Source organism: Anolis carolinensis, chromosome 4 (genome assembly GCF_035594765.1).
Source record: "Anolis carolinensis isolate JA03-04 chromosome 4, rAnoCar3.1.pri, whole genome shotgun sequence".
In the NCBI taxonomy this organism is placed as follows: Eukaryota; Metazoa; Chordata; class Lepidosauria; order Squamata; family Dactyloidae; genus Anolis; species Anolis carolinensis.
Window position 1 is genome coordinate 129574567 of NC_085844.1, and position 22646 is coordinate 129597212.

Genomic DNA, 22646 nt, shown 5'->3' on the forward strand with positions numbered 1-22646 from the left:
GTAGATCAATAGGTACTGCTCTGGCGGGAAGGTAAGGGCGCTCCATGCAGTCATGCTTGCCACGTGACCTAGGAGTCTTCGGCTTAGAAATAGAGATGAGCACCAACCCTCAGAATCCCACAGGACTGGACTTAATGTCGGGGGGAAATCTTTACCTAGGATTTCTGGGAGTTGTAGGCCAAAACATCTGAGGACTCACAGGTTGAGAACCACTGATCTAGTTCTCTACTCTGTCCGACTTCTCTGGGCCTATAACGCAGTGACGCCCCGCCTTGGGAAAAGCGGGGCTGGAAGAGGCGGGGCCTGAGCGGGGCCACGCCCACAAGTTGAGGCGGAGCGCGGTTCGGGCTGGAGGACTGGAGGTGGGGGTGAGGGGGCGTGCGTGCGAGGGGGAAAGAGGGAAGGGGCCCTTCTATCCCTGGCGCTGAGCTCTGTGGTTAAGATGGCGGCGGGGCGCGCGGGGGCGAGTCTGTGAGGAGGAGGAGGCGGAGGGCCTGTCCGAAGGAGCCCTGTGGGGAGCTGGGCTGAGCCGGGCGGAGCGGCATGTGAGGCGGGCGAGGGCGCTGGCGAGGGCCCGGGGCAGCAGCAGGAGGAGGGCGAGGGGGGCCGCGAGGATGGGCCAGCAGGTGGGCCGCGTCGGGGAGCCGCCCGCCGCCGCCCTCCAGCCGCCTCAGCAGCCTCCTCAGCAACAGCAGCCGCAGCAGCCTCTGCCCCTTTCGCAGCCGCAGCCCAAGGGCCTCCGAGGGAGCAGCAGTGGCGCCGGCGCGAGGCCCGGCGCGCGGAGGAGGGAGGCGGCGGCAGGGGGCCCCCGAAGCGCCGAGAGCGGCTTCAACGTCTTCGCCCAGCACGGTGAGCGAGCCGGGCGGCATGGAGGGGCGGGGAGCCTTCCCTTCCCCTCCCCTTTCTTCCTTCTCAGGGGCGCCATTGAGAGCGAGGGGGCGGCTGTATAGAGAGATAAGCAACAACCACCCTGTCGCTTCAGACAAAGGTCCGCCTCGCCCCTCTCTTTCCACGGGAGTCTCCCAGGAGGAGGAGGCCAGGCCCCTTTCGCTTCGCATTCCTTGCGTGGGATTGTGCTGCCTCTTCTCTTTCAGGCCTCTTCCCCACAGCTGTATAAAATCCAAACTGAACTGCTTTACATGTCAGTGTGGACTCGGATAACTTAGGACCCTTCCTCACAGCCCTATAATTCAGAAGATCAAGACAGATCATCCACAATATCTGCTTTGTACTGAGCGACACTGCCATATAATAATATTAATACAGTAGAGTCTCACTTATCCAACGTTCTGGATTATCCAACGCATTTTTGTAGTCAATGTTTTCAATACATCGTGGTATTTTGGTGCTAAATTCATAAATACAGTAATTACTACATAGCATTACTGTGTATTGAACTACTTTTCTGTCAAATTTGTTGTATAACATGATGTTTTGGTGCTTAATTTGTAAAATCATAACCTAATTTGATGTTTAATAGGTTTTTCCTTAATGCCTCCTTATTATCCAACATATTCGCTTATCCAACGTTCTGCTGGCCCGTTTATGTTGGATAAGTGAGACTCCACTGTAGTATAATATACTATATATTATATAGTATAATTTATATATTGTGGGATAATAATATAGTACAATAATAATTAATAGTACAATAAATATTAATAGTATAATATGCTGGTGGTGTAATTTATATATTGTGGGATAATAATATAGTACAATAATAATACAGTAGAGTCTTGCGTATCCAACATAAACAGGTTGACAGAACGTTGAATAAGTGAAAATATTGAATAATGAGGGATTAAGGAAAAGCCATTATGATTTTACAAATTAAGCACCATAACATGTTTTACAAGTCTGCCACTTGTTTGGGAGCATGGCTGCACTTGTGTTGTTGTTGGGCATGTTGGCCTACTGCACATTGCTGCCTAAAAAAATAGCTGTGGATCCAGGTGGGAGGCAGAGTGCATTGGATAATACAGAACTTTGGATAAGTGAAGGTTGGATAAGCGAGACCCTACTGCAAGCATGGGCAAACTTCGGTCCTCCAGGTGTTTTGGAGTTCAACTCCCAAACACCTGGAGGGCCAAAGTTTGCCCATGCCTGCTCTACTGTATAATAATTACCAGAGAAGTCAGCCATAGCAGAGCACTTGATGGACCAATCTGGACACATCATATTATTTGAGAACATAGAAATGCTGGACCACTTTAACAACTATCATATCAGACTACACAGAGAAGCCATTGAAATTTACAAGCATGTGGACAATTTCAGCAACTCTTAAAAACTCTAAAATCAGGACAGTAAAAAAGCAACACCACTTGGAAAACAGGAATTCCAGACATGAACCAGTCAGGGCCAGCTAACACCTCCCAATAAAGAATTCCCCCAAGCAGTAAGCAGCCAGAACTTAAAGCTGAAAGGCTATTCAATGCTAATCAAGGTAGCCAATTGAAACACTCACACCTGCCTCAAACAGACAAGAGTTATTTCTTCCACCCCGAACATTCCACAGATATATAAACCCAACTTGACTAGTTTCCAACAGACCTCACGACCTCTGAGGATGTCTGCCATAGATGTAGGCAAAACACCAGGAAAGAATGTTTCTGGAACATGGCCATACAGCCTGGAAAACTCACAGCAACCTAATAATCATATATTATATATTACATGTAATATTACTAATAATATTGCAGTATAAAGATATAGTACAATATAGTAATGTATAATACAGTAGAGTCTCACTTATCCAACATAAACGGGCTGGCAGAATGTTGGATAAGTGAATATGTTGGATAATAAGGAGGGATTAAGGAAAAGCCTATTAAACGTCAAATTAGGTTATGATTTTACAAATTAAACACCAAAACACAACAAATTTTACAGAAAAAGTAGTTCAATACTCAGTAATGCTATGTAGTAATTACTGTATTTACGAATTTAGCACCAAAATATCACGATGTATTGAAAACATTGACTACAAAAATGCGTTGGATAATCCAGAACGTTGGATAAGCGAATGTTGGATAAGTGAGATTCTACTGTACTAATATTGTGCTATGGTAATAATTAATATATTGTATATACATATAATTAAAATAATACAATATAATACATAACAATACAATTGTAATATAGTAATACTAATATTGGGGGAACTGACAGAGCCCCCACTGTTAGCCCCAGCTTCTGCCAACCCAGAAGTTCAAAAACATGTAAATGTGAGTGCATCAATAGGTACTGCTCCGGTGGGAAGGTAACGCCGCTCCATGCAGTCATCCCACATGACCTTGGAGGAGTCTACGGACAACGACGGCTCTTCAGCTTAGAAATGGAGATGAGCACCAACCTCCAGAGTCAGACACGACTGGACTTAATGTCTGGGGAAAACCTTTACCCTTTACCTTAACTACCACCAATTCCTCAATACTTTATTTCCCATACCACCATTCTTCGCCACAGCAACGCGTGGCCGGGCACAGCTAGTACTATTATAATATAGTAATACTAATATATTAAATATAATTACCACTGATAATATATGATGATATACTGTTTTATTATTGTATAGTTGTACAGTAGAGTCTCACTTATCCAACATAAACGGGCCGGCAGAACGTTGGATAAGCGAATATGTTGGATAATGAGGAGAGATTAAGAAAAAGCCTATTAAACATCAAAATAGGTTATGATTTTACAAATTAAGCACCAAAACATCACGTTTTACAACAAATTTGACAGAAAAAGTAGTTCAATACGCAGTAAAGCTATGTAGTAATTACTGTATTTACGAATTTAGCACCAAAATATCACGATTTATTGAAAACATTGACTACAAAAAGGCGTTGGATAATCCAGAACGTTGGATAAGCGAGTGTTGGATAAGTGAGACTCTACTGTATATAATAATGTGTTTGATTGTGAGCCGCCTTGAGTTTCCGTATGGAGAGAGAAAGTGGGATATAAATAAATAATATGATCCAGTTCAATGCGGATTTTATACAGTGATGTGGAAGGGGCCTCAGATAACCCAGTTCAAAGCCAATATTGTGGCTCCCAATATGATTAACGTTATATTTGTAAATAGGGTTTTATCGCTGACAACTTGGATAGGTTGCTATAAGGAATTTATCGGGTTTAAATCTCTTTTAATTTTTTACTTTGTATGTTCTTATGGTATTGTTAGGCGCTTTATTTGTCTCACCTTGGTGCAGGAGAAAAGCAGGGTAAAAATTGACTCAAATATATAAATAAATTATTTGCCTTGATATTCTGGGTTATCAAAGTAGATGTGGAAGGGCCCCTAGATGGATTGATTGAGTGTGAAGCAACCCTGTTAGCCCTGTGAATGCTCATTTATTTGTATTGCCCAAGGCTTTCCTAGCTGGAATCACGGCATTGTTGTGAGTTTTTTCAGGCTGTATAGTCATGTTCCAGTAGTATTCTTTCCTGACGTTTCACCTGCACCTGTGGCAAGAATCCTCAGAGGTTTGTTCAGAGGTCTGTTAGAAATGTTACGCTCGGAAAAGGATCATAGGGTTCCTCTGTCCACTGCAGGAGTCTACCCTATACTGTGCAGCTGTGGACAAGTCTACATAGGGACCACCAAACACAGCATTGCCTAGACATGAATGAAAGAACACGAAAGGCACTGCAGAGTCTTAGGCCCCTTCCACACAGCTGTATAAAATCCACATTGAATTGGATTATATGTCAGTGTGGGCTCAGGGCCCTTCCACACAGCCATGTAACCCAGAATATCAAGGCAGAAAATCTCACGATATCTGCTTTGAACTGGGATATCTGAGTCCACACTGCCATATATTCCAGATAATGTGGGATTTTATTCAGTTGTGTGGAAGGAGCCTCAGATCACCCAGTTCAAAGCAGATATTGTGGATTATCTGCCTTGATATTCTGGGTGATATGGCTGTGTGGAAGAGCCCCTAGATGGATTGATTGGGTTCAGAGCAACCCTTTTAGCCAGGGGTCCCCAAACTAAGGCCCGGGGGCTGGATGAGGCCCTCCAAGGTAATTTACCTGGCCCCCGCCCTCATTTATAATATAATGTTTTTATATCAGTTTTAATAATATAATATATCGTATATACATATAATATTGATAATAATATTATCATTTTATACAATATAATACTAACAATAATACCATATAATAATATGAATTATATGTTATATATTACATATAATATTACAATATAGTGGTATAGTTCAATATAGTATAATGCTAATATTGTGCTATGCTAATAATATAATATATTGTATGTACATACAGCTGCTCTGAGTTCCTTTTGGGGTGAGAAGGGTGGGATATAAATGTTGTAAATGAATAAATAAATAATTTTGGACCCACACTTCCTATTGAAATCCTGATAGGTTTATGTTGGTTAAAATTAGTTTCATTTTTAAATATTGTATTGTTGTTCTTTCATTGTTATTGTTGTTGTTTTGGACTACAAATAAGATATGTGCAGTGTGCATAGGAATTTGTTTGGATTTTTTCCCCAAATGATAATTCGGCCCCTCAACAGTCCGAAGGATTGTGGACCGGCCCTTTGCTTTAAAAGTTTGAGGACCCCTGCTTTTAGCCCTGTGAATGCTGTTGCCTTTTTGTTGTCCAAAGCTTTCCTGGCTGGAATCACTGTGTTACTGTGCGTTTTTCAGTCTGTATGGTTATGTTTCAGTAGCATTCTCTCCTGACATTTTGCCTACATCTGTGACAAGCATCTGCAAAGGTTTGTTCAGATATCTGTTGGCAATGCTACATTCATAGAATCATAGAATCGTAGAGTTGGAAGAGACCTCACGGGCCATCCAGTCCAACACCCTGCAAGAAGCAGGAGAATCTCATTCAAAGCACCCCCGACAGATGGCCATCCAGCCTCCGCTTAAAAGCCTCCAAAGAAGGAGCCTCCACCACAGTCCGGGGCAGAGAGTTCCACTGCCGAACAGCTCTCACAGTGAGGAAGTTCTTCCTGATGTTCAGGAGGTATCTCCTTTCCTGTAGTTTGAAGCCATTGTTCCGCGTCCTAGTCTCCAGGGCAGCAGCAAACAAGCTTGCTCCCTCCTCCCTATGACTTCCCTTCACATATTTGTATATGCCTATCATGTCTCCTCTCAGCCTTCTCTTCTGCAGGCTAAACATACCCAGCTCTTTAAGCCCCTTCTCATAGGGTTTGTTCTCCAGACCCTTGATCATTTTAGTTGCCCTCCTCTGGATGCTTTCCAGTTTGTCAACATCTCCCTTCAATTGCGGTGCCCAGAATTGGACACAGTATTCTGACCAAGGCAGAAAGGATTATGATGATGATTGTTATTTATTTATATCCCACTTTCTCTTTCCATACAGAGACTCAGAGTGGCTCACAATTAAAAAGTATTACAATTCAACTTAAAATATACAATACACAAATATTAGAACAGTAGGAAACATCATTAATATTTAAAACAATTCAATTTAAAACCATAAAATCATATAAAACCACAGCACCCCCTGACTTAAACATCTTTAAACGCCTGCCTGAATAAAAAGATTTTGGCCTGCCGTTGGAAGGACAGGTGAAATGTCAGGAAATAGTGTTACTGAACATTCAGCCTGAAAAACTCACAGCAACCCAGCTCTTGTCTTTCTTCAAACAGAGCACCTGGCCCTTCAGGAATCTAAAGCAGGTAACGGCGATTTCCCAGGAATACCACTGTCTCCCCTTGACATGTTGGCGGGATAAAAATACATTTTATTTACTACCCACCTTTTTTTAAAGGCTTAAGGTGGGGCACAACACATCCAAAATACACACTGCTATAAAATAATAATAATAATAATAATAATAATAACTTTATCTATATCCTGCCACCATCTCTTATAGGGACATGGGGTGACTTACAAAATAGCACACAAAGATACCATACATAAAATACATAATGCATAAAATAAAATACACCAACATGCAAACAATAATAACATTACATAAACCAGGTATATAAATTGGATAAAACCGCTATTAAAATAGAATCTGTTAAAAGATCAATGAAATCAATATTGTAGCCCTGCTTAATGCACAGAATGTAGATGTAGATATAAAGTGGGAGATAGGGGGTGATGCGGCCACGAAGATAGGCTGGACTCAAACCATGTAGGGCTTTATAGATGATAACCTGCACTTTGAATTGGGACCGGAAACTTATCGGCAGCATACAACAAAACACATATCAAAATGCAGCAGTAATAGATTCTAAATCCTAAACTTATAGAATCATAGAGTTGGAAAAGGCTGCATGGGCCATCTAGTCCAACCGCCTGCCATACAGGAAAAGCACAATCAAAGCGCCCCCAACAGATGACCACCCAATCTCTGTTTAAGAGCTTTCAAAGAAGGAGCACTACACTCTGAGGCAGAGAGTTGCACTGGTGGACAGCTCTTACAGTCAGGAAGTTCTTCCTCATGTTCAAGTGAAATCTCCTTTCTTGTAATTTGAACCCATTGCTCCGAGTCCATGGTTCAGAGTTGACTGGGTTGGCCTGCCAGAAAAGAAATGTTTTCAGTTGTGTTTTAAATTCTGACAGCTGATTTAGCTGTAGGAGTTCTTCAGGCAGGTCATTTCACAGTGTGGGGGCGGCCAGTGAAAAGGTCCTCTGGGTGAAGGTAGTCGGGTTTGGGCTGGTTGGAGTAAGCCTCCTCCGAGGACCTTAGTTTCCTAAGGGCCCATGGATTGCTCAGTAGAATGCAATCTTGTGTACACGCAGTTGTTACTGTGCTGAGGTCCTTTAATCACTCATATACTAAAGGTGAATGTCAAAGGCACATACTCTTTTAGAGGGGCCAGATTTGTGTACTGCGGTCATGAGAGGTTGTTCTAAAGAACTAAAACAAGTGCATAACTTTGCCTGCAGCTCATTTATTTCACAATCAGCTTGTGACAAATACCATGAATCTTCTTTGTCCTTTCTGCCAAGATCTCTTTCTCATATGTGTACCACTAGTGACATGTGAAATAGTACCCTGCTTGTTTTGTGAGTCACTGCTGACCTATTGGTTGTTGTCTTGTCTTCCTTTGGTATAAGATCCCTTTCAAGGTAACTTCCTTGATATCTTAAAGTTACAGTATACTCATAATTTACTGTTGAGCGGTGCAGCAGTCAAAACTTGGTTTCAAGCTGCCAAGAATATAATCGTTGCTGTTCATGAGGGATTTAAAAAAATTGTTTGCTGGCATTGTTATGCCCACTCAGCTATCCTTACATTAACCGTCTGTTTAACAGTGATCTTTATTGGCACGGATGGGGGCAGAAGAGAACTCTGTGTGTCCTATCTTGGAAGAAAGCCAGCAACCCTTCTTAGCATCTATGTCTGGGAGACTGCGGGCAAGCTACAATGCAATTCAGAGTAGAATGGTCGGAAACATTGAGATTAAAAAGTGTGGTTGGTTTAATGTGTTGCCGAAGGCTTTCATGGCCAGGATCACAGGGTTGTTGTATGTCTTTCGGGCTGTGTGGCCATGTTCCAGAAGTATTTTCTCCTGACGTTTCGCCCACATTTATGGCAGGCATCCTCAGAAGGAGAGAATACTTTTGGAACATGGCCACACAGCCCGAAAGACATACAACAACCCTGTGGTTGGTTTCTTAATTCTTTCACAATCTCTTGACATACTTCATTCAGTTCCTAGGGTCATATGCAGTTTCTCTTGTTGCTACTGGTTGATCAGATCTGTTGTTTTTAAAACATTCTTGTGTGGAACCCAAGCGGCTGGCAATCATCTGTTTTTAAATTAAACCTTTGCATAAGTGGAGTTGGATTCTTTATTTAGATTTCACAGGATAATTCACTATCTTTAGTGCGATCATTTGAAATGCCTTTGGGGGTATTTAGCATATTTGGCAAGAACTACTCTATAAATTCTCGCAGACTAATCTTTTTGATCTCCTGATTTGAATATTGTAGGTGGACGATAAGTACTTAGCACAAGGAAAAACGTATGTGCTTATAGCTGTACAAAGGTGCTGCTTTAAGCAGGTCTATATTTTTTTCCTATTTTGCACACATGGTTTTCAACCTTTACTGTCTTTGAAAAAAATGTGCCCTTACTACCGTGTTTCCCTGAAAATAAGACAGTGTCTTATATTAATTTTTGCTCTCAAAGATGTGCTAGGTCTTATTTTCAGGGGATGTCTTATTTTTCCATGAAGAAGAATTCACATTTATTGTTGAACAAAAAATGAACATTTATTATATACTGTACAGTAGTTGTCATCACAAACCAACATAACCAGACAAACTGAGTGCTGTCAAAAATTTCCTGTTACTACCATTATTTTCATGTACAACTGGTATGGACATTTACCAATCCTGCATGCTCTGGTGTTTTGTTTGGCAGGCGCTGGAGATGCTTCCGAACAAAACCTTTGCTAGGTCTTACTTTCAGGGGAGGCCTTATATTTAGCAATTCAGCAAAACATCTACTAGGTCTTATTTTTTGGGGATGTCTTATTTTCGGGGAAACAGGGTATGTGGATTTGAATGCTATGGAGCTTTTCAGTTCTTCACAGAAATCTGGGGAATTCTTACAGGGGACACACAGCATTTTTATATAGTGTAGCCCAGATCTTTTCAAATATGTCATGATTCAGTGTTTCTGCATCAATTGAGCGTAGACTACGCCAAACAGGTAGAATTGGGTATGCAGAGGGTTAAACTGCTGAGCTGCTGACCCTGCTGATCAAAATGTTGGTGTTTAAATCTGGGGATCGGGGTTAGCTCCCGCTGTTAACCCCAGCTTCTGCCAATCTAGCAGTTAGAAAACATGCAAATATGAGTAGATTAATAGGTACCGCTCCGGTGGGAAGGTAACGACGCTCTATGCAGTCATGCCAGCCACATGACCTTAGAGGTGTCTATGGACAATGCTGGCTCTTTGGCTTAGAAATGGAGATGAGCACTAATCCCCAGAGTAGGACATGGTTAGACTTAATGTCAAGGGATAACTTTACCTTTACCTACCAAGGAAGATTTGAATGAATGGATGAACATTTAAGAAAATTCTCTAGTGTTTTTCTTTGAGGAACATTTATAAACTTCTCAGGGTTTCAGGATTCCTTGAAGCACAATTTGAAATTAAGTAGATTGCTGTTTATACTAGCTCAGGCTAGGAGGGGAGGGGGAAATGCAGCACTTGAAAAATTGGGGAACCAGTTATCTGACCATTATGAGGATATATTGCTAGGATATTTCCCTGTATAACACTAAATAGGTTATTTGAAGGAATGCATCATGAACCTGCTCATGTATTGAAATCTTCTGTGGAGTTCCTTCTCTCTTCCCATTACCATCACTGGTACATCTGAAGGGTACATAGGAGGAGGCTTTTTTGGTGGCCATTCCAAGGCTCTGAAACTAGGATATTAGGCAGAAAAAAACAAAATGCACAGGTCCAAGATGTGTGATTCCTGGCTTGACAATAGTACATGTGAAAAAGATATTGGAGTCTTAGTGGCCAACAAGTTGAACATGAGCCAACAGTGTAATGTAGTAGCCAAAAAAGCCAATAGGATTTTGGGCTGAATTAAAAGGAATATAGTGTCTAGATCGAGGGAAGTCATGCTGCCTTTGTATTCTGCTTTGGTTAGACCTCACCTGGAATACTTTGTCCAATTCCGGGCACCACAGTTCAAAAGAGATATTGACAAGCTGGAAGAGGTCCAGAGGAGGGCGACTAAAATGATCAGAGGTCTGAAAACCATGCCTTATGATACCCTGGAGACTAGGACTTGGAAAAAAATTGCAGAAAAGGAGATTCCACCTGAACATTAGGAACAACTTCCTGACTGTAAGAGCTGTTTAACAGTGCAACTCACTGTCTCAGAGTTGATGGAAACATCTTTGGAGGCTTTTAAACGAAGGCTGGATGGCTATCCGTGGGGAGTACTTTGATTGTGCTTTTCCTGCATGGCAGAAAGTTATTATTATTATTATTATTATTAACTTCATTTCTATCCCGCTCTTCTCACCCCGTAGGGGACTCAGAGCGGCATACAATATACATTTAGGCAAAAATTCAATGCCTCATTATACAAAGAAAATAAAAAAACATAAAATAATAGAAACAATAAACATATAAACACAATTTAAAACCATTGATATATTAAAACTTAAAACAGCATCTAGATACACCCTACTAGCCCCCCTCCCCCTCCCCCTCCCTCCCCATCATGATCTTAAGGTATTCTTTGGCTGTCTTGGATGGTGCTGGACTGGATGACCCATGCAACTCTTATGATTTGACTATGAACTCCCTTCACAGAGAATTTAGATTGGTATTCTCGTTGCTGTCGTTTTGTAGAAGAGTGAAGATAGTTTTGCATTGACAAGGCTTTGACTACTGACGGCTTGGGGGAAAGGCCCTTTCCTATGTTGTGTTATTTATATTATTATTATTATTATTATTGTTTTGTTATTTATATATCAATTATTTTAATTATTATTTTATTTTAGTACAATATAACGTTTTAAGCAGAATTTGATTTATCTGTTGTAAGCCACCTTGAGCCTCAGACTAGAAAAAGGCAGGATAGAAATAAACATAATACCCTGTTTCCCCGAAAATAAGACAGGGTCTTATATTAATTTTTGCTCCCAAAGATGCACTAGGTCTTATTTTCAGGGGATGTCTTATTTTTCCATGAAGAAGAGCTCACATTTATTGTTGAACAACAAAATGAACATTTATTATATACTGTAAAGTAGTTGTCATCACAAACCAGCATAACCAGACAAACTATGAATCCTATCAAGAATTTCTTGTTACTACCGTTATTTACATTTACAACAATCTATGGTACCTCTTGCAGTTTAGGTTTCACAAGGTTTCTATGCTGATTTCTCTCTATTCTAGTTTCAATGTAGTCATGAATGAAGAATAATATAATATACTATAATAATAATATGATAATATAGTAATAAAATAATGATATACAATATATTAATGAGATAATATAATAATAGGATATAATAATAACAGAATATGATAATAATATGGTATTAATAGGATAATATAATAATGGGATATAATAATACTAACAGGATATGATGATGATAATATGGTAATAGAATAATAGTATAAAATAATAAGTTTCATGGCATAGGATAGGAATAAGGATGAGAGGAGAATCCCAATGCGTCCTGTACCTTTAAGAAGCAGAAAGAGCAGGCCGAGTGTTCAAGCCCTCTTCCTTCCCTCCCACCCTCCCTTGCCCTGGCTCCAGGAGCCAATCAGAAGCCTTGGGGGCGAAGGGAGCATGGCCAGGACGGAGCCTTGTCTCCGAAGGAAGAAACGGCAGCAGGCAGCGCAGCAGCAGCCACGGAGGCTGGGGGACAGGCAAGGCAAGGCCAGCAAGCACTTTCCCTCCCTCCGGTGTGTATGAGTGCTGCTTCTGCCTGCAGCCATGCTTCCCAATGGAACTCTGCTGCAGCCTTAGTTGCTAGGTCTTACTTTCAGGGGAGGCCTTATATTTGGCAATCCCCCCAAACCCCTACTAGGTCTTATTTTTTGGGGAGGTCTTATTTTAGGGGAAACACGGTAATAATGATAATGCCACGGTGCATCACAGCCCAAGTAACAAATATAGCAGTAACCCCCTTTGGTCTATTTAAAGCAGTGGTTCTCAACCTGGGATCCCCAGATGTTTTTGGCCTGCAACTCCCAGAAATCCTAACAGCTGGGATTTCTGGGAATTGTAGGCCAAAAACATCTGGGGACCCCAGGTTGAGAATCACTGATCAAAAGCATCCCATCAAATAGGGATTTATATCTACTAATGCCTAATACACATAGTAAAGGAGGAACCTATATACCACAGTACTACCAGTGTAGCTTTCCTGTCATGAGTACTGTTAAGTGTAATTCCTCCTGGGTTAGAAATTCAAGACCAGCCTTTGAAAAAAAAAATTCTTACAAAGCTGCCAGATGGAAAAACATGATAAACAGGGCTTATCATAACTATATACATATAGCATTGTTCTCCAGCATCTTGCTGGAGTTTATTCCTGATTTTAAACCAGGAATTAATTGGATGGAGGAAAACAGTCCCACTTATATTTTGATTGTCCAGAAATAGTCATGGAAGAGCCAGTGAGACAGACACTAAACCCTATTGGTGATACCTACAAAACTGGCCTTAGAAGCCAGTTAGTATATATAAAAGATTGTTCTTGTGGGTTGTCATGGTGGAGCCAGAAGTTCTTTCCCATACAATACTCATTTCTTTCCCTTCGGTCATTTGGTTCCTCCGTCTTGTGTACCTGTTCAGTTTCTCTGTGCTGACATTGTATTTCTTTCTATGAGCAGAAGGTCCCTTCAAGTAACGCACATCATTCAGTTTCTTCTGATGGCAATTTACAACCACTCCCATTGAAACCCTTACAGAAACAGATCCTATCCTCTTTCTCTCTGTTCCTTTTAAGCATTCTTAAAAGGACAAGGGAAATATTTGTTTGGTTTATGCCCCTATATTTTGTCCTCAACTTATCCATGGATCAAAACAAAATCAGTAATTTTGGCCCCCAAATCTGCCCTTAAGGTATACTCAGGCATACACGATAACTTGGCAAAACTGAAACAAATTAAATGTGAGGAATAGAGTTCCAGGACAATGTGAAGTGTGTTCTTTTCTTGTTTCTTAGATTATTACATACTACTACATGCAGTGTGTTTCTAAAATATATGTATAAATTAAAATATAATATGAAAATATTCATGAAGGCATATATCATACACATCCACAAGTTAAGTGTACTATTTTTGGTTGCAGCTTCTTATTGAGTACACAATAAATGACAAAACTCTGTTTCTTTCTTTCTTTGTTTATTTGAAATAGGACCAAATAGTACTGTCTGATTTTATAGTGATGCATCTGAGAGGAATGGAGTGTATGAATTGCAGCCCTTCTAATCTAACTGAATTGTGTTCCGGGGAAAGGGAAGAAGACACTTTCTGGGATATTTGGCTTGTTCCACAACACATGTTTCACTTGAGTTTCAGTGTCTCCCCTTTTTTGATGTTTTCACATCCTAGTCGCCCTTTGACTTTGCTGTTGGAACTCCAAACAGTACGGCTCAAACAAAAACCTGAAGTGCTTAGGCTTTCCCACTGTTAGATTCTATGTATGCATTCTGGTTCAGTAGCAGGTTATTAGCTTTATGGTGTGACTCACATACAGTAAGGGAACAATTCTGGCTTTGTTAACTTCAGCCAAATAAACCTTTTGGTAACTTGTGGTTGATTCCCAGCATCCCTTCCCATGATATACACTTGGAACACGAAAACAACAGCAACAGCAAATGGATTTTGTTAGCATATTACAGAAGACGGATATGAGAAAATTGTTGAATTCACCGAGACTAAAAAAGTTACCACTAATGCCACAGTTGCTCAGATGTAGGCAGAAGAACTTACCGTTTCCCCCCTTCAGTCTTCCAGTTTGCCTGAACACTGACTTTGTGTGGCTTCCCTGACTTCCAGAATAGATTTTGGTGGTGGATTGGTGACTGTAGTGGAGAGGAGGATTATCCTTCCTCATTGCTGCCAGTAGAATGACACTGTTGGGTATTACCTCACTATCTTTTGAGTTCTAATTTATCAGTGTTGGTATTACAGTATTACTCTTAGAGACGTACTGATTTTACTCAATAATAAAGATTTGCAGTAACATCTGTACAATTGTGTAGCCTTTCCCAGTTTGGTGCCCTGTATATATTTAATACTGCAATTTGTCACTGCAACTTATATATTGTACATTTACATTGGAAATGTGTAGAAGTAGTAAACTAAGGTGAATTTATAACTCCTATAGTTGACAGTATTTGATAAGATTAACAGTCATGGTAATTCAAAACATCTAGAGTTGGAAGAAGTGCTAGTTTGGGTGGCCAGCTGCACCTCATTGCTGCCAGTGCCATTTCCTTGCCTAGGCATTTAAAAAGGCCAGAAGCAGCACCACAGTAGAGAGAGGGATTTTCTTTTAGGTTCTCTTGGGAAAGGCCAAGCTCATGCCTTTTGCCATTCTACTCAGAGAAGGGGATGGTTCTGTGAGTGTTCATGCATATATATGCATATATCTGTGTGTGTGTTAAGGTACAGTGCTCACATTAACCCATGGATAATTTGACCTAATTGAGTTTATATTTTGACTAAAATTTCTCGACTTATACTTACCTACGGTATATAGGGTAGTTCCTATGGAAGCTGTTTGCAGTAAGGTTGAACATCTTCCAGATTTCCCTCCTGATTGGTGGTTTGTGTTGTAGTCCAGCCTGTGATAGTGTCTGATGTGTCTGGTGTCAATGAGGTTTCTGAGCCTGTGTCTTATCGCAGTTGGGATGATGGGGTTATTGACAGGCCTGACTTTGAGCCTGTTGACAGGCTTGCCTTGTAGCCTGAGGTTTCTGCATGACAGAAGGAAAATGCTCAAGGCCACATTCCTAAGAGAGGCCTTCTGCACTCTGGGAATTAGTTTTCTGAGTAGGATTTGTCAGATGCAGATGTAGAAGTTAATGAGCTTGAAGATAGATGACAAGACTTGTAAAAGAGTGTTCACAGGTCCTTCGAAGGTCAGCCTATCTTTGGGAAAACAGGGAAGGTAAAATGTTACCTGGTGGGAAAGTGAAACGGAATGTGTTCTTCTCACTGAATGAGGCAGGAAAGGTTTTAAAAGAGACAAGACAAAGCTTTTTACCTCAGAGTGGTCAACATTGATTATTCATGCCAGTATTGCCAAGTTCCTGCTCTGTGATTCCAAGTGGATTTCTAGTTTCATGGTTCCTGTCTTGCCAAGTTCCTGTTCTGTAATTTCAAGTGGTTTTCTAGTTCCATGGTTCCAGTTTTGCTAAGTTCATGTTTAGAATATTGGGATGTTATGCTGCCTCGTGCTTTTGGATTTTGCAACCGTGTACCTTGTGTTTTATCCTTGTACCTTAGAAGTTATGGACTAATGGTTACATTTTGTAGATACCTTTTAGGACTATACTTTTATATTGTTTTTTATTGCTTGGCTTTTATATATTCTTCAATAAACTGCTTGCTGATAATACCCAACCGGTGTGGTGTTTTAAGGTCAGAGGAATTCCAGCTTTGGCATACAACAGTTTGATTCTTATACAATGTTCTGATACAGTAAGCATGAAACAACCTATATCTTTCTTTGGGAGCGATTTTCATAGTGTTTGCAACACATAAATCAAGCAAGATGAATTTTAAATCAGGATTATTTCAAGGCTGCCAAAATTAGTCTGTATGGGAAAGATAAGGATAAAACAAGTCTTCCTCCATGTAATGCCCTATAGTTGAAAACTGATACAGTACCAGCACATTTAGTAAGCACATAGTAACAAACATTCCTATCTATTCATATAATTTCTTTATTCTTTCTGTCTTCCTGAAGACAACTATGAAGAAAAGTTTCCAGTCACTTGATAATGTAGTCTTGCAGTAAAGTTTGCAGAAGGAAAGATTGGTGAGGTTGTCAAAGCATTACTGAAGCTGCCATTCTTTACACTCTGGTGAGCAATATGTAGTCCTTCAGATGTTGTTGGATAGCAAATCCAAACAATTGTTGTTGTTGTTAGTATTATTATATCTTTTGTCTCTACCCTTCCTCCTTATTGCTTGGTATTTGCTAAGGTAGATGAGAGTTTAAACCCCAACATGCCTACCCCTACTTTATATACAAAGTTATTATAAAAAGAATGCCCCAGTTTCAAAAATTCATGGCAAACATTTTAGTTAACGCACACGTCTGAAACCTATGTCAATGTGAAGGGAAAGTCTTCATGTTTTTTCCACACTCATACGTGCCACCCGGATGGAGTAACTGCATGAGTGGCCACCATAAACAGAGCTAGCCTGGAGATACCTCAACGAACGGTGTGGAAGGTGTTCAGAAGCGTCTCTGCATGTACCCGTACCACCTGCAATTGGTATAACCTCTCACGCACAATGACCGTTTTGTGCAATGCAACTTCTCCACTGCCGTGCAAGAGCGGATGGAAGATGATGGCTTTGCTGCCATACTAATCTTTAGTGATGAGGCTATGTTTCACTTTAGTGGTAAGGTGAATCACTATTATTGACCGTGACATGTTACGATGTGTGTGGCAAGAGCTGGACTACTGTTTAGATGTATGTCACGTGACTGGCAGCAGCCATATTGAACATCTTTGACCATGGAAAAAAACCTGAAGACTCCCCCTTCACATTGGTGTAGGTTTCATACATGTATGTTCACTAAAACAATTACCATGAATTTTTGAAATCGGGACATCCTTTTGTAATAACCCTGTATTTATCTTGGTTAAAACCCATTGAACTTAGTTTTACTTCCAAGCATATATCCATAATATGTTTTATAAAAAAACATGAGAAAGCAATTTAAGGTAATTTTGTCTAGATAGTTTTTGTACTTGCGTAGTTTTCTTCTCATAATTTTTTTTTATATTTGAACTCTGTGCCCTTCTCCTGATCATATTGTGTACCATAAACTCGTTTCCAACCCTATGGTGAACTTGCCATGGGGTTTTCTTGGAAAAATTTGTCCAGTGTTCATGCTACTGCACTATGACCCTAATTGTTCTATCTATATATGGAAGTAAAGTCCAATATTTATAAGTTATAAAGTTATCTATTCATGTATATGTGTGTGGGTGGGTGTGTTGTAAATTTATACTGTAAGTGGTAATAAGTAAAGTTCCTACAAAATTATGTATGAAGACTTTTAGTGTATTCAGAGCCCTTTATGTATTATCTTACCATTTTCAACTGCAGTTGTATAATAGATGAATATTGCTTGCGGTTGGAATTTTTGTAGTATAGCTCAAAAGTCCTGCTGTATCAGTTAAAACTTCCATATAGTCTAGTACCCTGTGTATCCAGTAAAGAAGTACCTGTCAGCCTGGTAGTATATATCTGTCCCACTCTGTGGTCTCTCAGCATCAGATATTTTGTTTCTAAATAGAGAAGTCACTGTTTTCATTATCACTTTCTCTGATATTTACGGGTCTACAATATTCTTTTCACATGCAGTGATCATAAGTCCACACTTTACTCCAGCTGAGCTGTATCATAGAGTCATTATAAAGTAATGGTGTCTACAATGTATTTTACAATTTTCACTACCATCACTGGCTTACATGGCATTTTTATAGAATGATCCATTGTAATACCCAAATCTTCCGATGCTAATCAGACCCGTTTCAAATTCAAAGGTTATAGCAAACTCTCGCCCAGATCTTTGTCTGGTGAGATCTCATATATATTTGGGGATAGTTGGATTACAGACAGCATGGCATGGCTTTATTTGAAGAATATACAGTAGAGTCTTGCTTATCCAACATAAACGGGCCGGCAGAATGTTGGATAAGCAAAAATGTTGGATAATAAGGAGGGATTAAGGAAAAGCCTATTAAATGTCAAATTGCATTATGATTTTACAAATTAAGCACCAAAACACCATGTTATACAACAAATCGACAGAAAAAGCAGTTCAATACATGGTAACATTATGTAGTAATTACTGTGTTTATAAATTTAGCACCAAAACATTGCAATGTATTGAAAACATTGGCTACAAAAACATTGACTTTTAAAAGGCAGACTGCGTTGGATAATACAGAACGTTGGATAAGCGGAGGTTGGATAAGCGAGACTCTACTGTATGTGACTTCTTCCTACATAATTTCATCTGAGGTTGCTGATACTGTCTTCCATGTCATCAGCTCCTTTTCCAGGTTTTGGTAACATTTTAATTTATTTATTTACTTACTTATTATTTATTTATTACAATATTTATATCCCGCTCTTCTCACCCAATAGGAAACTCAGGGCGGCTTACAATAAAACACATATATAAAATTGTACAATACATTGTGAATAAATTTAAAAAGTTATTAAATTACATCAGACATTCATAAAAACACTTATAAAATACAGATGGGCATGTTTGAGTCTAAAAGACTGGGTCTGTCAATTGAGTTCCAGCATACATAATAATAATTAGTGCTGCTAATTGTTATTCAAAAGCCTGGCCTCACAACCAAGTTTTAATTTTCCTACGGAAAGATAGGAGGGAGGGAGCCTGCCTGACTTCACTGGGGAGGGCGTTCCATAGGTGGGGAGCCACTACTGAAAAGGCCCTGTCTCTCGTCCCCGCCAGCCACACCTCTGAGGCTGACGGGACCACGAGCAGGGCCTCACCTGATGATCTTAAGCTTCAAGGTGGGTCGTAGCGGGGGACATGTTCGGACAGATAAGCTGTATACCATTTTTCTCATCCCAAATGGGGGACTCAAAGCGGTTTACAAACATATTATTACAAAATTCAGTGCCTACACAACAATAATAAAATTGAACTATCAATTAAATAATAAAAACGCAATAACATTAACATTAAAACATAGAGTTAAAAACATAGTGTTTTTCATCTGACTTGTTGAAGACATTTACAGATCTTGAAGGGTTTTGTCCTTTTTGTGTCCTTTGAGTTGGTTTAATACAAACAGTGCTCTAATATTCTTATTTGGGAATTTGTAAATCTTGGTTACAAACATAAAAGAGAATTTACTGTATTCTCATATTCCAGTTTTTAAAAGTCCTGAGGGAAAACTGTCTTAAGTATTTAACAGGTAGGATTTGTACCTAAATCCGAGTCTTCTTCTGACAACTTTGTTTACATTTGATAGGAGGAAAGCTCTGTGAAATTCTAGTTTGTGTTTAGAAGGTAATTCCAACTGAAATTTGCTGGTCTCTGAGTCAGTTCTTCAGGAATATTGTCCATATGCTAAAGATAAAAATAACAGGAACTGAGCAGTGTCATGGAGCCTCTCAGTTAAATTTCCATGGAAACAAAGGCAATAATCCTATTGTTGCTTTGTGCTGGAAGCTTCATTTTTCCAAGTTTGTGCTGTGATGGCAGTGGCAAGCTGACAAAATCTGCTGGCTCCACATGGTCTATTTTTCCAATTCCTTATTTTCTTCATGGATATTGAGCCCATGATCTGTTTCTCCCTGCTGCCATAGTTTGCACTAGCCTAGTTATGGTGGTATGTTGCACTAAAAAGATTTTGACATAAACTTGCACAACCTGTTTTATATGAATTCACACCTTCTATGGCATACGTTTTTAAAGCCTGCTCACTTAGCTTAACTCAGGTCAGCAAAAATATTAACTGTGTACCTGTATAACAGACTACAGGTTAAGTATCCCTTATCTACAACTCCGTAATACTCTAAAATCCAAAATTGTCATAATGAGTGGCTGGATTGGTGACATTTTTGCTTTCTGGTGTTTCAGAGTGCGTACTTTTTGTTTCATGCACAAAATTATTAAAATATCCTCTGTGAAATTACGTTTAAGTTACAGTAGAGTCTCACTTATCCAAGACTCACTTATCCAAGGTTCTGGATTATCCAAGGCATTTTTGTAGTCAATGTTTTCAATATATCATGATATTTTGGTGCTAAATTTGTAATTAAAGTAATTACAACATAACATTACTGCATATTGAACTACTTTTTCTGTCAAATTTGTTGTATAACATGATGTTTTGGTGCTTTAATTTGTAAAATCAATCTAATTTGATGTTTAATAGGCTTTTCCTTAATCCCTCCTTATTATCCAAGATATTTGCTTATCCAAGGTTCTGCCAGCCCATTTAACTTGGATAAATGAGACTCTACTGTATATCTTTAAGATGTAAATGAAATATATATGAATTTCATGTTTAGTCTTGGTCCTGTCTCCAGGATATCTCATTATATAAGTACAGTAGCGTCTCACTTATCCAACATAAACGGGCCGGCAGAATGTTGGATAAGCGAATATGTTGGATAATAAGGAGAGATTAGGGTGAAGCCTATTAAACACCAAATTAGGTTATGATTTTACAAATTAAGCACCCAAACATCATGTTATACAACAAATTTGACAGAAAAAGTAGTTCAATAGGTAGTAATGCTACATAGTAATTACTGTATTTACGAATTTAGCACCAAAATATCACGATGTATTGAAAACATTGACTACAAAAATGCGTTGGATAATCCAGAACCTTGGATAAGTGAATGTTGGATAAGTGAGATTGTACTGTATATGAAAATACAGGTTTTCAAAAATTCCAAAGAATCTGAAATCCAAAACACTTATCATCCCAAGCATTTCAGAAAAGGTATACAGTGAATAATCTGCACACAGGTTACAGATTATTTGAACTAATTTTAAATATCATATTCTGTTGGACCTTTCCAGAACAGAAAAATATTATACATGTGTTGATTATTTTGGTGTACTTAACTGTGTTTCTTATCGAAGGAGCTTTGCCCATGACAGTAATACATTCGCCTGTTCTGGAGATTATAATCTATTGTATAAAATGGTATTGAATTTTATCTTCCTTATTTGATCACTATCAATCAGTGTGTTTTGTTTAGATGGCTCAAAAGTGCCTTGTTCTTTATTGGTGTTTGTATTATTACTGGCATGGCAGGCCAGGCATTATAAGTACACTGTTGCCTAGAGCTTTGGACTTCATGTGATTAATTGCTTTGTGTGTTGGGCATTCCTGCACTTTTTGCAGTTGTGAAGTTCAAACCTTCTTAGTGTCTTTCCAAGCTACCTGTATTATTTTTTTAATTGAAAGGCTAATTTTCTTAATACTGACTCCTCTGTCAGTGCATTGATAAATATCAACAAAGGTATAATACAGTGTATAATCATTTTATAATTAGTATTATTGATACAATGGCATTCTGTAGAAAATGGGATCTGAAACTGAGAGTGCTTATGTATGCGTCTGACACTGCCTCCTGTGATGATCCAGATTTCAGAGGTTAGCAAAAGAATGTCACAAACTTCCAGTGTGTAAGCCTCTAGTGACTAGAAGTATCATTATCTGGCTTAGTGGTTGTGAAACAGCTCAATTTATTTAAGAACCCAGTGCCATTATGTTTTTTGAAGATAAATTCTGTTGAATAAATAGGCAGCTGACTGTATCTCAAAACACTTGTGGTTTCTTTTGGACAATAGTAGTAAACCACAACACTAAGCTTTGTTATATTAGCAGTGATTTGATCTGTCACACAGATATGTATCTTGAAAGACAGTAAATGATGTAATTATAAATGATGATAATGGATTTTTGAACAATTAAATTGAAGTTTAATTCAGACTTGGTTTTGATTCTGATGTCTTCTAATTCCAAAGATGTGGGAAATCCAGAACCCACATTTTCTTTTCTTAGAATAGGGGTAGGGCATTAATATAATCTCAGTTGGATTTGGGCCATGTAACACCGGGCTTGACTTTTTCCTTCAGGATGTGTACCTTAAATGATAAGAGATACCTTATTCTGATTTCATGTTCAACCACCTTCATGCTGAACAGCTTGATATTAAATATATTCTGTCTACAACAGTGCATTGATGTGTTTTTTGCTATTGTATTTCTACAGAACAGTTTTTCTCAAACAGTGCTCCTCCTGGTGTTTTGAACTTCAGCTCTCAGTAATCCCAGCCAGTTGTTAGGAATTGTGGGAGCTGACATCCAAACCATCTGGAGGAGCACAGTTTGAGAAACTCTGCTAT

General features: G+C 39.3%; 1 protein-coding gene across 2 annotated transcripts in view; it reads left to right on the top strand.

Annotated features, from left to right (window-relative positions):
- The first annotated feature begins 398 nt into the window (after nt 1-398).
- The window catches only part of abl2 (ABL proto-oncogene 2, non-receptor tyrosine kinase), a 68567-nt gene continuing 46319 nt past the window's right edge, over nt 399-22646 (top strand). The window contains exon 1 of one of the 2 annotated variants that reach the window (XM_062977773.1): nt 399-849. In XM_062977773.1, coding sequence (XP_062833843.1) covers nt 615-849 — 235 coding nt within the window. In that variant the 5' untranslated portion in view covers nt 399-614. The remainder of the gene's footprint in view (nt 850-22646) is intronic. The other variant, XM_062977774.1, reaches the window with a different exon arrangement.